The sequence below is a fragment of the Mustelus asterias genome, chromosome 24, assembly GCF_964213995.1.
Source record: "Mustelus asterias chromosome 24, sMusAst1.hap1.1, whole genome shotgun sequence".
Taxonomy (NCBI): Eukaryota; Metazoa; Chordata; class Chondrichthyes; order Carcharhiniformes; family Triakidae; genus Mustelus; species Mustelus asterias.
Window position 1 is genome coordinate 20,632,600 of NC_135824.1, and position 12,856 is coordinate 20,645,455.

General features: G+C 44.5%; 1 protein-coding gene across 1 annotated transcript in view; it reads left to right on the plus strand.

Moving 5' to 3' along the window:
• The window catches only part of LOC144511021 (protein FAM227B-like), a 232,064-nt gene that overhangs the window by 39,210 nt on the left and 179,998 nt on the right, over window positions 1–12,856 (plus strand). Inside the window, exon 10 of the mRNA XM_078240995.1 lies at window positions 5,046–5,165. Coding sequence (XP_078097121.1) covers window positions 5,046–5,165 — 120 coding nt within the window. The remainder of the gene's footprint in view (window positions 1–5,045; window positions 5,166–12,856) is intronic.

The window sequence follows — 12,856 nt, forward strand, 5'->3', positions numbered from 1 at the left end:
CTCCCTGGTCTCTTGGGAAGCTGTTCTGACTCCAAGCTTGTCTATGTGTGCCTCAAGAGAACTGCAGCACTCAACCAAAGGACTAAATTCCAGTATCACGTGAGCATTAGTCTTTGCTGTGTTAAATCTTGGAAAGATCTTTGATTATGGAATTGGTTTTGTTGGAACGGTGATTAGCTGTTAAGATTGATACAATATCATGATTCCTTTTTTTCTTGTTTGTAATTGGTAAAAGGTATTGCTAATTTTATTTCTATACATGTTAACTGTATACTTAAACAAACTTTGTTTGATAAAAGCTCCTTAGTGGGTCATTTGAATCATATCTAAAGTGAAATATCTCATGCTCATCCTAACCAAATTCAAAGTGCAAAACTTATGATCCAGGTGGACTTCATAGAACACGTTGGAGTTTCTGTCCTGAATTATAACAACTGTCTGTGCAGAGTCTGCATGTTCTCCAGCATCTGTGTGGGTTTCCTCCGGGTGCTCCAGTTTCCTCCCACAGTCCGATTAGGTGCATTGGTTAGGTGCATTGGCCATGCTAAATTCTCCCTCAGTGTACCCGAACGGGCACCAGAGTGTGGCGACTACAAGATTTTCACAGTAACTTCATTGCAGTGTTAATGCAAGCCTATTTGTGAAACTAATAAATAAATTTTAAATAAAATTATAAGAAAAAAAGAGGAATTTGTATTCAGATGGGCATTAATTGGGGTTTCACTTGTCTTCTGAAAATGTGCTAGCTGGTTGGAAGTGCAGGATATGTAACGTAGGTCCAAATAAAAGCTCGTAAGTGTGTAAAGCTCAAGCTCCTGTGTTCTGTCCTTCAGTACCTGGCTACCAAAATTTTAACTTTGTATGCCTTGCTTTCTGCACCGATTATCCACCAACATGGTGTATAACATGGGTGAAAATGCTGGTCTTCAAAACTTTAGGAACACCAACTATGTTATTTGGAGAGGGGAGCTGTCATCATGGATAACCTGACCAATTAGGCCAACAACAGGAAATCAAACTTTACAGCAGGACAAGGCCTGGCAAAGAGTAAGCACCATCCAAGTGGAATTTGGATGGTGGACAGGGGCAAGTCCGCTGTTGTGAAAGTCAACATTCTCAGAAATCACTCTGAAGAATGCAAGTACACTCACAACTGCTGTTCAAACACTGAGAAGCTGTAGTAAGATTTGCTGTACCTGATAATTTTTTGTCAGAATTCCAAATTCTGGTGAAGGAGAAATACTACAAAACTTCGTACTGAATGGTGTCAGCTGTTTATTAATTAAATAGGCATGTTGGACAGAATCCTCTTGATTAATCCCCTGTTGAAGTTTTTAATTGTCCTCACTACTTTTATTACTTACCTTATAGATCCAAGGATATGTCCGCCCCACACAAACCTGAAAGAGAGCAGAATTATGTTGGGATCTGGACCCAACATCAATTTCAGGGGATTTAACTTCCTGCATGCATGCAATCCCTTTCCTGAGAAAATTCCCCACTGATCCTCTTACATTTACCTATTCTTGCTTGTGGCTAAAATTGTGTCATAGCAATAACACATGTAATTAATCAGTGAACTCTATTGGACAATATTAGGTGTGGGAGAGGGGAAATACTAAGTGATATGTCTCAGGGATTGGTATTGGATTCACTCTGTTACCGAGTGACATCAATGAATTAGACTCTGATATCCATTGCTAATTGATCAAATTTATACATTCTACCAATCAAGTGAAAGAGGCAACTGAGATCCAACAGAATGAGCTGGACAACTTACGTAAATGAGGACACAATCACAGATGACATTCAATGCAAGCAAATGTTAAGTGAAAAATAGGGGGCATATGTACTCCATGAATTCTATTGAAATTGCTAAGGGCAACTTTGAAAGCATCTTTGTATCCCACTGGACTCTGCTTAAAATGCCCAACCCATTCATAGCAATAGTCATCATCCAATGTACAACCGGAATTAGCATTCCAGTATTATAATTAGCAGGAAAAACGTGAATTCTTTGCCCTTAAAAGGCGTTATCAAAGTGTAATTTTAGAGAAGTTGAAAGCCAGTTAATTAAGGTAAATCTGCTTAATTACATTAAATTGAGATGTGAGTACAGGACAATGGGTCATAAATTTAAAGTTGTAGAAGGCAAAATTAGGTGTGATATCAAAACTTTTTCACGAGTTGTGATTGATATTTGGAATGGGCTTCCCAATAAGAATGGTGGAAGTAGAAATTCCAAATCATGGAAGAAGCATTTCAGGGGTGCAATGAGGAGACCTTCAGGCTGATCTAAATGGATGAAGTAAGATGGCTTTCCTAATCCATGAATGTCTTTAGTGATATTATTGCTTTGCCACATACATGGATTTAAGGCAGGGATAATTTATTAATAAGTCATAAAACCAATTTAGTCAATTATTAAGAGCTGCTTCGCATTAGATTTAGCCGGCCTAATGGTTCAGTTGATTGCACCACCTTAATTGATATGTAGCTATCAGACCATGAATGACCCGAGTTTCATCCAGTTCTGCACTGAGTTATACAAAGACATCGATGATTGTGAGATCACCACATTTAGACTCAACACCCGAGGGATAGGAAGGGAAAACAATTAGCCAATCTCTGTGCATCTGACACATAAACAGCAAAGAGTGTGTCTCTTTGGATATTTAGAGAGCAGTGTGATGCTTATGGATGTCCCATAAAGTCAGTTAGCCTGTTGACACACAATGAAGAATATCAAACTGGCTGACGTATCAGCATGGTGGCGCAGTGGTTAGCACTGCTGCCTCACAGCGCCAAGGACCTGGGTTCGATTCCCGGCTTGGGTCACTGTCTGTGTGGAGTTTGCACGTTCTCCCCGTGTCTGCGTGGGTTTCCCCCGGGTGCTCCAGTTTCCTCCTACAGTCCAAGGATGTGCGGGCTGGATGGATTGGACATGCTGGGTTGCCCCTTGGTGTCGGGGGGACTAGCTAGGGTAAATGAGGATGGGGCCTGGGTGGGATTGTGGTTGGTGCAGACTCGATGGGCCGAATGGCCTCCTTCTGCACTGTAGGATTCTGTGATAAAAAGGGCTGCAGGCACCCGTGGAATTATTCAGCACGAGCTGCTACTTCAATTAGAACAGAAAAGAAAAACTGGGAAAGAATAATTTTAGTCTGCCACTTTCTTTGATGCTTTAAATTGTTCTCATCCTCTGGCTGCTGCAGGCTCCATGAGGATTCCACATATTTTCCCTTATTGTTAACAAATTTCTAACCAACATTCATTAAATATTTCTAGTCATGTACCAAGGATTGGAAACTAAGTATGTTTGGAATCATGGGTGCAAAATTAATACCACACTCCCTTGAAGACATCATGGTTTTTAATCCAGAAACATTAACATTGTTCATAAAAACAGAAGCGCCAAGAGCCAATAGATTTTTTACAAGCGCTTCAACTGCCAGAGAATATGTGTAAATGTGAACTGGGACATGAATGAGTTATTACTGCTAATTACCTTATAACTTATTTTCAGAGAAATGCCAGCAGAATTTTAATGTGACCACCCTTTTTTTAAAAAAACTCTTGCTTTAAATTCTGTCCTTTCTGCGACAACTTGAAGTACCATCATAGATCCAGAGGCTTATAATCAGGCTGTACCAGCTGGCATGAGCAGCAGAGCACCCTTAATCATTGTTTATCGTAGGAAATTGATTTTTGTTGCGTGGGTTGATTTCATAAAAGCGGTCTTTCACTTCATAACCATTCCCAAAAGGCATACACAGACCTCAAACCCAAATTGGTGTGAAATGTTGAGCATAATGGGTCAGCAGTTTTCAATTGTGTGAGTTTGTCAGTTAATCATATCCAACAGAAAAGTAGTGCATGTGGAGTGAAGGAGTGAATTAATTTACCAAAATAACACATTGGCCGGAATTTTACCGGCACATCTGCCCCGGTTCTGAGGGCGGGCAGGCTCGGAGAATGGCGGCATCCTCCTTTGGCCTCGGGTGGGATCGTACGAACCTCGGGCGGACATGCCAGTAAAATTCTGCCCATTATTGAAATTCAGCATGTCTCCAGATCTTAACAAACAAACAAAGCATGCAAAGCTTTGTGCTGTTAATTTCCAATGTTTCCTTGTGTGTCCATCTTACTTTAAATGTAAAATCAAGTAATATTTTTAGGCTTATTAATAGCAAATCTATAGTTTGATTAATAGTAACCATTATTAAATGTTTAATAGCAATTTTTTGCATAAAATATAAAGGGTGCGACTTTCCCAAAAAGAAACTGAGTGCCCAACGAATAGGAAAACGGGAATTTTTCCCGCCCGGTTTTTGGGCGAGCTTAGTAAAATGAATTTACGGCACTCTGTGCAATACCAAGTCCGTCAGGGGATTTTCGCCTGTGGGGGCAGGGGGTTAATCCCGCCCGTGCGGTCAGCATCAGAGTGCTGAGGGGGCCAGTGCACATGCGCTGATCTCCTAGTATCCTCGAAGATCAGTTGACATGCGCCTTCCCGCGGACATCACCGGCCTCCCGAGCACCAGCCCAGACCACCCTCCTGACAACACTGGCCCAGACGCCCAACCCCCCACCGACATTGCTGGCCCGAACTGGGCAACCCCCTGCCCTTGACATCCCGGGGGGCCTCATGTCCCACCGGTGAGGCCATCATGTCTTGTCACCATTGCTGGGGACCATGCGTGATCCCCGCTGGTGTGGACCTCCTTCGGCTGGGTCAGAAACTTTGGCGAGCCTAGACGATTGCATCCCAAGCTCACTAAATAGATGCAAATAACCATTTGAATAGTGTAACCAACCTTGCGCTGTTCCCCAGCACGAGGTTGATTACGTCAAAAAGAAATGGCCCAGGGAGATTGCAAACCAGCCGGATGCCAGTCGCAATTCCTATTTGTGGCCTCCCGCTAACATTTCCCAGCCTGCTGTTCTGCTTGGGCAACGCAGCGGGCTGGGAAAATAGCACCCAAAGTGTATTTTCTGAATCCATCTTACAGTTGCCAATGTCAATCTTTTCTTGTAATTTATAGGTCTAAAGCCAGAACCATTTTCATGGAAAAAATGGAATCTGAAATGGCTAGAGAAATCAACCAGCAAGAGAGAACTTGACAGAAAGGAAAAGATTCTGCATGAATTAGAATCCAAATCAGGTAGGCCACCATTCTTCCTGTTTACACTGTTTTGCTGTATAGTCTCTTCATATTTGTATCATAAAAAGAAATGAGGGAGTCTTCCACTTGAGGTTGACTTTTCATAACTTCCACTTGAGGTTGACTTTTCATAACTTCCACTTGAGGTTGACTTTTCATAACTTCCACTTGAGGTTGACTTTTCATAACATAGTGTAGATTAGAGGGGCTTTAGATTGGTTCCACTGGTCGGCGCAACATCGAGGGCCGAAGGGCCTGTACTGCGCTGTAATGTTCTATGTTCTATGTTCTATAACCATGTTCAGGTGGATCACTGCACACATAAAGATAAAATTAGAGTAGTTTGTCAAGACAAAGGAAATTGGTGTGCTATCTTGAGATAAGAACAAAACCTTTTCTTTCCTCACCCGACCATATTTTTGTTATTTCCAACAGCCATACAGCCCTCCAAGATCTCAATGCATCTCCAATTCTGGCTTTTTGCGTAATCTTAATTTTAATTGCTCCACAATTGATGGCTTTGTTTTCAGAGACCAGTGTCCTAAATTATGGCATTCTTTGCTTAAACCTCATCACCTCTCTGCCACTCTACCTCTCTCTCCCCCCTTTTAAGTTCAAGTAGTCATTTGGTGTAACAGAACTTGAGTATTGCTGAAAAAAGAGACACTTAATCAAAGCTCTTCATTTCGCACTCATTAGGGCAGCTTGCAAGAAATTAGCAACACTACAAGAGTCTGCTTGCCAACCAATCAGCACTCTCTTCTCACATTGTATGAATTGTGGTTCCCCCTTTACTGTTAGTAGTTTCTTGCAAGCTGTCCTGATGAGTGCAAGACAAAAAGCTTTGATGGTGTATCTCTATTTAACTAGTTTCTTACACTACTATTTTCAGTGGTATATCTACTCATTGAGGGTATCTTGATCCCACATTCGTTGTCTGTGCGAATGCTGGCAGGGGTTTAAGATCCGGAGGTCGCAGTTCTGCCGGCGATGGGCGTTGGGGATGGTAGTTCACGTCAGGGACGTGAAGCTGCTTTGCGTTGATTTGAATGTATTTGAATATTATTAACCCACCCCTTCATCAGATATTGACACCACCATATATTGACAGCGTGGTTTACAACAAGTTCACACAGATGTGAATCTATTGTGAGAGTCTCCGCGCGAGCGCAAAGGTAAGTATAGCCCCTGAGGGAGAAGAACATGGCTAGACAGTGACTGGCAATGCCCCCGGCACTGCCACTTGGCACAAGTTGGCACTATTATGTTGGCACCATGCCAATCTGGCAGTGCCAACTTGGCAGTTCCAACCTGTGCCAAGGGGCGGGTCCCAGTGGGAGCCTCATGGGGAGGGGGGATTCATTTAGATGTGGGGATTCATTTAGATGTGGTGATGTCCGGGAGCGGACGGAGGAGCTGGGGTTGCCAGCGATAGCCATTGGACTTGTAGTTGACTGTCGGCTCAGACTGTGTGCGGGCAAGGGGGCCAACGATCAGGGTGGTGGGGGAACGGAGAAGGGACCGTTGATCGAGGGGGGTGAGGCCTTGCCCCCCTGTATGATGACATGAAACACACCCCCTTGATTTTTTTTTAGCAGCGTGTCAAGATCTGGAGAGAAAACTGACCTGTTTGAGAGAAACACGCCAGTTTTCTCACCAGAAACAACACTCCGCCATTTTTTGGTAAGATTTAGCTCATTGTGCTTTTTGAGTATATTGTTTGTTGCACTGCCACTCATTAGGCAAGACATCTGCTAATATAAAATGCAGGTTAAGGATATAACAAAGGAAAGGTGCAGTGTAGACTTACTGGGATATTATCAGGGATATATTGATTATAGATATGAGCAAGCATTGAGAAGTTTGGACATTTTTCGCTTTAAGTTTAAAGGATGACCTAATAAAGGCCTTCAGGAATATGAAATAACTACATATGTATATAGTGATAGATTGCTTCCATTGGCTGGTAACAAACAGAAAGAAAGATAATTGTAAATACTGTTTCTGTGTTGGGACATGTTAGGATTCGATATTCTTGGTCGGAAATCATTGAAATCAATTTTTTTGAATCCATACAGTCCACAGGCGGTGTATCACTTAGAGGCCAAAATGGTTCCCTTTTTTGGTAAAGAAATTAATTAATTTACTTTGGTAATGACAATGGGGAAATATTAACCTTTAAACCTTCAGGATGTGGAGCATCGATCAGGTAGATAGTCAACATCTTTTCCCAAAGGTAAGGGAGTCTAAAGCGAGAGGGCATAGGTTTAAGGGTCCAGAGGGGCAATTTTTTTCACTAAGAGGGTGGTGAGTGTCTGGAACGAGCTACCAGAAATAGTAGTGGAGGCAGGTACAATTTTGACTTTTAAAAAACATTCAGATGGGATATAGAGAGATATGGGCCAAATGCAGGCAATTGGGAAGGGTCAGCATGAACAAGTTGGGCTGAAGGGCCTGTTTCCATGCTGTAAACGTCTATGACTGTGACTCTCTGTGGGTGAAGTAGATTCTCATAAGAACCTTATAGCATTTGAATAGGGGCCGCGATTCTCCCAAAATCGCTGAATTGGCGGGAAAACTGTTCTAGATCCCGACTGTTTTGTCAGTTCAGCTTCTCACCTGAATCTCCCCACTCTGTGCACTGCAGAGCTCCAAGTCGTGAATATCGTTAAAAACCCCGGTGGGCGGGGCCTATTCATGCCGGAGCCTGACAGTTCTGGAACTCTGCGCATGCGCAGTGGCTCCGATCTGTCAGACTCCCCATTTGCTGGCCAGCTCAATCGCTGGCCAGCCCGGGACCCCTGCAGTGCTGCCCCTCCAGCCTCCCCATGGCCCGATTGTGGCCCCCACAACAATTCCCGGACCAGCCCTGACCCCTCCCACCCTGGAACACCCCAGTGTCCAGCCCACGCCCCCCCCCCACCCCCCAGCAGTGGCAATTTCTCCACCCCCCTCACCCTGGCAGATTCCCCCTCCTCCCCCCCCCCCCACCCCCCCCTCCCACCCCAGCTGACACTCCCTCCATCACAGACCGATCCCATCTGCAGAGTGACAGTGGGACCCCTCACCCCCACCAATTGCTCCCAAGCCCTGCCCACAAAAGGCCCCGCCCCTTGGCACTGCCCAATGCCTGGTGGGCAGTGCCAAGGTGACCCCTGGGCATGGGTACTTTGCCCCTTGGGCAGTGCCAGAGATAACAGGCTGGCACTGCTAGGGTGCCCAGCCCAGAAGGCACCACCCCCCGCCACCCGACCTCCTGGGGGGCCCCTGATTGCCCCCCCCTTCATTCCGACGGGGTCTCCCGCTAGTTCCCTGAACGTGGGCAGCTAGTCTAAACCCCTCCAGAATGAAGTACACCTGGCAGGGTGGGAGATTCAATCGGGACTGGTAAGTTCCTGATAATTAGATTTAAACAACATTTAAAACATATTAAAAAAGATTCAAATTACTTACCTGCCTTCCCATCGGTTTCCAGCGTGGTCTGACCGGCAACTGTTCACCGGCTCTGGGAGATGCACATGCGTTCCCAGCGCAAATCCCGGAACAAGGCCGGCGACGCTCATCTCCCACCATGACCCAGCAGAAAAGTTGCGGGTTGCGATGGGAGAATTGCGGCCAGGATTTCTGTGCTTGCAAAAGAGTAGTCTGTCAACTTTTCCATGCCGCAAAGTACATGATTAATGTTTACAAATGTCATTTTGAAATAGCTCCTCAGAGACCAGTGTCCCTTCATAAGACCGCCTTTATTTACAAACTTATTTCCACTCCTAAGAGTGCTTCAGATACAAAGTCAGTATCTAGCGTGTCCATAAACCTGACACTCCTCAATATATACACAGGTGAGTCTCCCTGACTGGGCAGGCAATCATTACCTCAATCAGGGAGCTCATACTTCAAGAGGCCCACCTCATGGGCCTTGTTGAGGTCATTACATCATTCATGAGGAAATTTGGCATTGACAAAATGTAATGGCGGCACGGTAGCACAGTGGTTAGCACTGCTGCTTCACAGCTCCAGGGACCTGGGTTCTATTCCCAGCTTGGGTCACTGTCTGTGTGGAGTTTGCACATTCTCCTCGTCTTTGCGTGGGTTTTCTCCGGGTGTTCCGGTTTCCTCCCACAGTCCAAAGATGTGCGGGTTAGGTTGATTGGCCATGCTAAGAAATTGCCCCTTAGTGTCCTGGGATGTGTAGGTTAGAGGGATTAGTGGGTAAAATATGTAGGGATATGGGAGTAGGGTCTGGGTGGGATTGCGGTCGTGCAGACTCAATGGGCCGAATGGCCTCTTTCTGTACTGGAGGGTTTCTATGATTTCTATGAATGAAAAATAAGGAAATTCTCACTTTACATCGTTATGAAATCAATGCAGTTCAACAATTTGACAAAGACTGACAAAAAACATTAATGCTCACTTGCTTTAAAGTCATTAAATGTTTAAATGCTCTTGTTGCAGAAACAGGATTTTTTTTTTGGTTCAACTGTAAAATTAGTTAAAACTGTTTTGAAAACATTGATTTGCACAAGCCTATTGCTACATCCCTTAAATGGAATGAAACCCTAGATTGTTTTGCTCATGACTTACTTCTAATGCTACCGCAAAATGATGAAAAACATATCCACAGGATGGGCATAAGCTTGCCTAAACCAAAAACGTGCCAGAACCGATGTGTTCATCAGAGTGGCAGACATTCAGACAGGAAATCAATGCTGCTGATTTATCAAAGAAAGAACCCAATGTGGTCTGAATGTCTGCCACTCTGATGAACACATCGGTTCTGGCACGTTTTTGGTTTAGGCAAGCTTCTTTTTCCATGACAATGTTGTTGCTGGTAATAAATTTCATTCAGAAAATTACAATAATAATTTGCTGTTGCAATAACTTCAAGTAAAATAATACTTATATTGTCAAGATATTAGTTAACATAATCAGCAAGGTCAGCAATGTACAAGAGACGGGTGAGATCATAAATGAATATTTCTCATCAGTATTTACTGTTGACAAAGGCTTGGGTGTTAGGGAACCTGGGGGAAATAAATAGTGATGTCTCGAGGAGTGTACATATTACAGAGAAGGAGGTGCTGGAAGTCTTAAAGTGCATCAAGGTGGATCAATCCCTGGGACCTGATGAAGTGCATCCCAGGATGTTGTGGGAGGCTAGGGAGGAAATTGCGGGTCCCCTAGCAGAGATTTTTGAATCATCGGCAGCCACAGATGAGGTGCCTGAAGATTGGTGAGTAGCAAATATTGTGCCTTTGTTTAAGAAGGGCTGCAGGGAAAAGCCTGGGAACTACAGGCTGGTGAGCCTAATGTCTGTAGCGGGTAAGTTATTAGAAAGTATTCAGAGACAGGATCTACAGCATTTAGAGAGGCAAGGACTGATTAGGGACAGTCAGCATGGCTTTGTGAGTGGAAAATCATGTCTCACAAATTTAATTGAGTTTTTGATGGGGTAACCAAGAAGATAGATGAGGGCAGTGTAGTCGACGTTGGCTACATGGATTTTAGTATGCCTTTGACAAGGTACCATAGGGTAGGTTGTTGCAAAAGGTTCAATTTCATGGGATCCAAGGTGAGGTAGCCAACTGGATACAAAATTGGCTTGATGACAGAAGACAGAGGGTGATTGTAGAGGGTTGTTTTTCAAACTGGAGGCCTGTGACCAGTGGTGTGCCTCAGGGATCAGCGCTTGGTCCACTGTCATTTGTCATTTATATTAATGATTTGGATGGGAATTTAGGAGGCATGGTTAGTAAGTTTGCAGATGACACCAAGATTGGTGGCATAGTGGACAGTGAGAAAGGTTAGTTAGGATTGCAATGGGATCAATTTGGTAGATCGAACCAGGGCAGGACTTACTAAGTTAATGGTAGGGCATTGGGGAGTGTTATAGAACAGAGAGATCTAGGGGTACAGGTTCGTAGCTCCTTGAAAGAGGAGTCACAGGTGGACAGAATGGTGAAGGAGGCATTCGGCATGCTTGGTTTCATTGGTCAGAACATTGAATACTGGAGTTGAGATGTCTTATTGAAGTTGTACAAGGCATTGATTGATAAGGCCACACTTGGAATACTGTGAACAGTTCTGGTCACCCTATTATAGAAAGGATACTATTAAACTAGAAAGAGTGCAGAAAAGATTTACTAGGATGCTACCGGGACTTGATGGTTTGAGTTGTAAAGAGAGGCTGGATAGACTGAGTCTTTTTTCCCTGGAGTGTTGGAGGCTTAGGGGTGACCTTAAAGAAGTCTATCAAATAATGTGGGGCATAGATCAGATCGATAGTCAACATCTTTTCCCAAAGGTAAGGGAGTCTAAAATTAGAGGGCATAGGTTTAAGGTGAGAGGGGAGAGATACAAAAGGGTCCAGAGGGGCAATTTTTTCACACAGAGGATAGTGAGTGTCTGGAACAAGCTGCCAGAGGTAGTAGTAGATTTTGTCTTTTAAAAAGCATTTAGACAATTACATGGGTGAGATTGATATCGAGGGATATGGGCCAAACATGGGCAATTGGGACTAGCTTAATAGTAAAAACTGGGCAGCATGCACATGTTGGGCCAAAGGGCCTGTTTCCATGCTGTAAATCTCTTTGACTCTATGGGCCTGATTTTACCATCAAGTTGCGCCCGTTTTCGGGCACGGAAACTTGGTAAAGTCGGGCATGAGGCAAGTAGCGTGATCCACGCCCGCCTCCGTGCTGGTTCCCCCTTTACCAAGGCCCAGAAATGGCCACGATCAGGATTTAATGGGCTGCACGCCCAACTTTACTGGTACCGCCCCCTTTACCGCATTCGCCCATCCAGAATCAGCGTGAAACAGACATACTCCATAAAAATCTGATTCGGGTACTCCAGTTTGTGAGGGGGTAAGTGCCGAGCATCCAATGGCTCTCTGCTTGAGATTGGTGGGTGCCGGGGTGTGGGGGGGGGGGGTGTCTGCTGCCACTCTGCCAGAGATCAGTGAGGGGGAAGGGAGGGTCCACTGCCACTCTGCATGAGATTGGTGGGGGGAAGGGGGGAAGGGTCCATGATCATTCTGGGTGGCAGATGGGGTGGGGGGGATAAGGGGGTCAGTAATGTTGTGGGGGTGGGGCATTGTCTGTGGGAGCTGGGGGAGGCGTTAACCGGCCCGGGAGCAATGTGGCAGAGGAGCAGCATTCTATCTTTTAATTCTGCGCATGCGAGGTTGGAGGCACCAATCGGAGCAGCAGGATTTCGGGCGCGTTAAGCCCCCCCCACAGGCTTCCGCAGCGCGATTCGGAATTGCTGATAATTTTTCAGGCGGAATGTGTATGGGGGCGACTGAGAATGGGTCTAAAAGTCGGATCTGAAACACTCCCAGTTTCAAGTCCGCTCAGCACGTAGAATCAGAATGGTAAAATAGGGCCTAAGACTATAAAAATAAGAGGTTTTTTTACTTGAATATGTGTTGAATATGGGATTTGTTCATTTTTAATCTGATGGTTCGATTTTCAGACCACCACTGTATCATTGAATATAGTATTGAAACTGGAAAATATATACAATCTGGGTAGTATCAAAGAACCTGCTTTTAGGCATCCAGAGAGAATTGCAATCAACTTACATCTGTTTCATTCTTTTTCCAATACTTTTTTGTGGTCACTGGGGTGATTTTAGAGTCACCTGAAAAAGGCTAGCAAAATGTAATAAAAATGTCTCAGACACACACACAC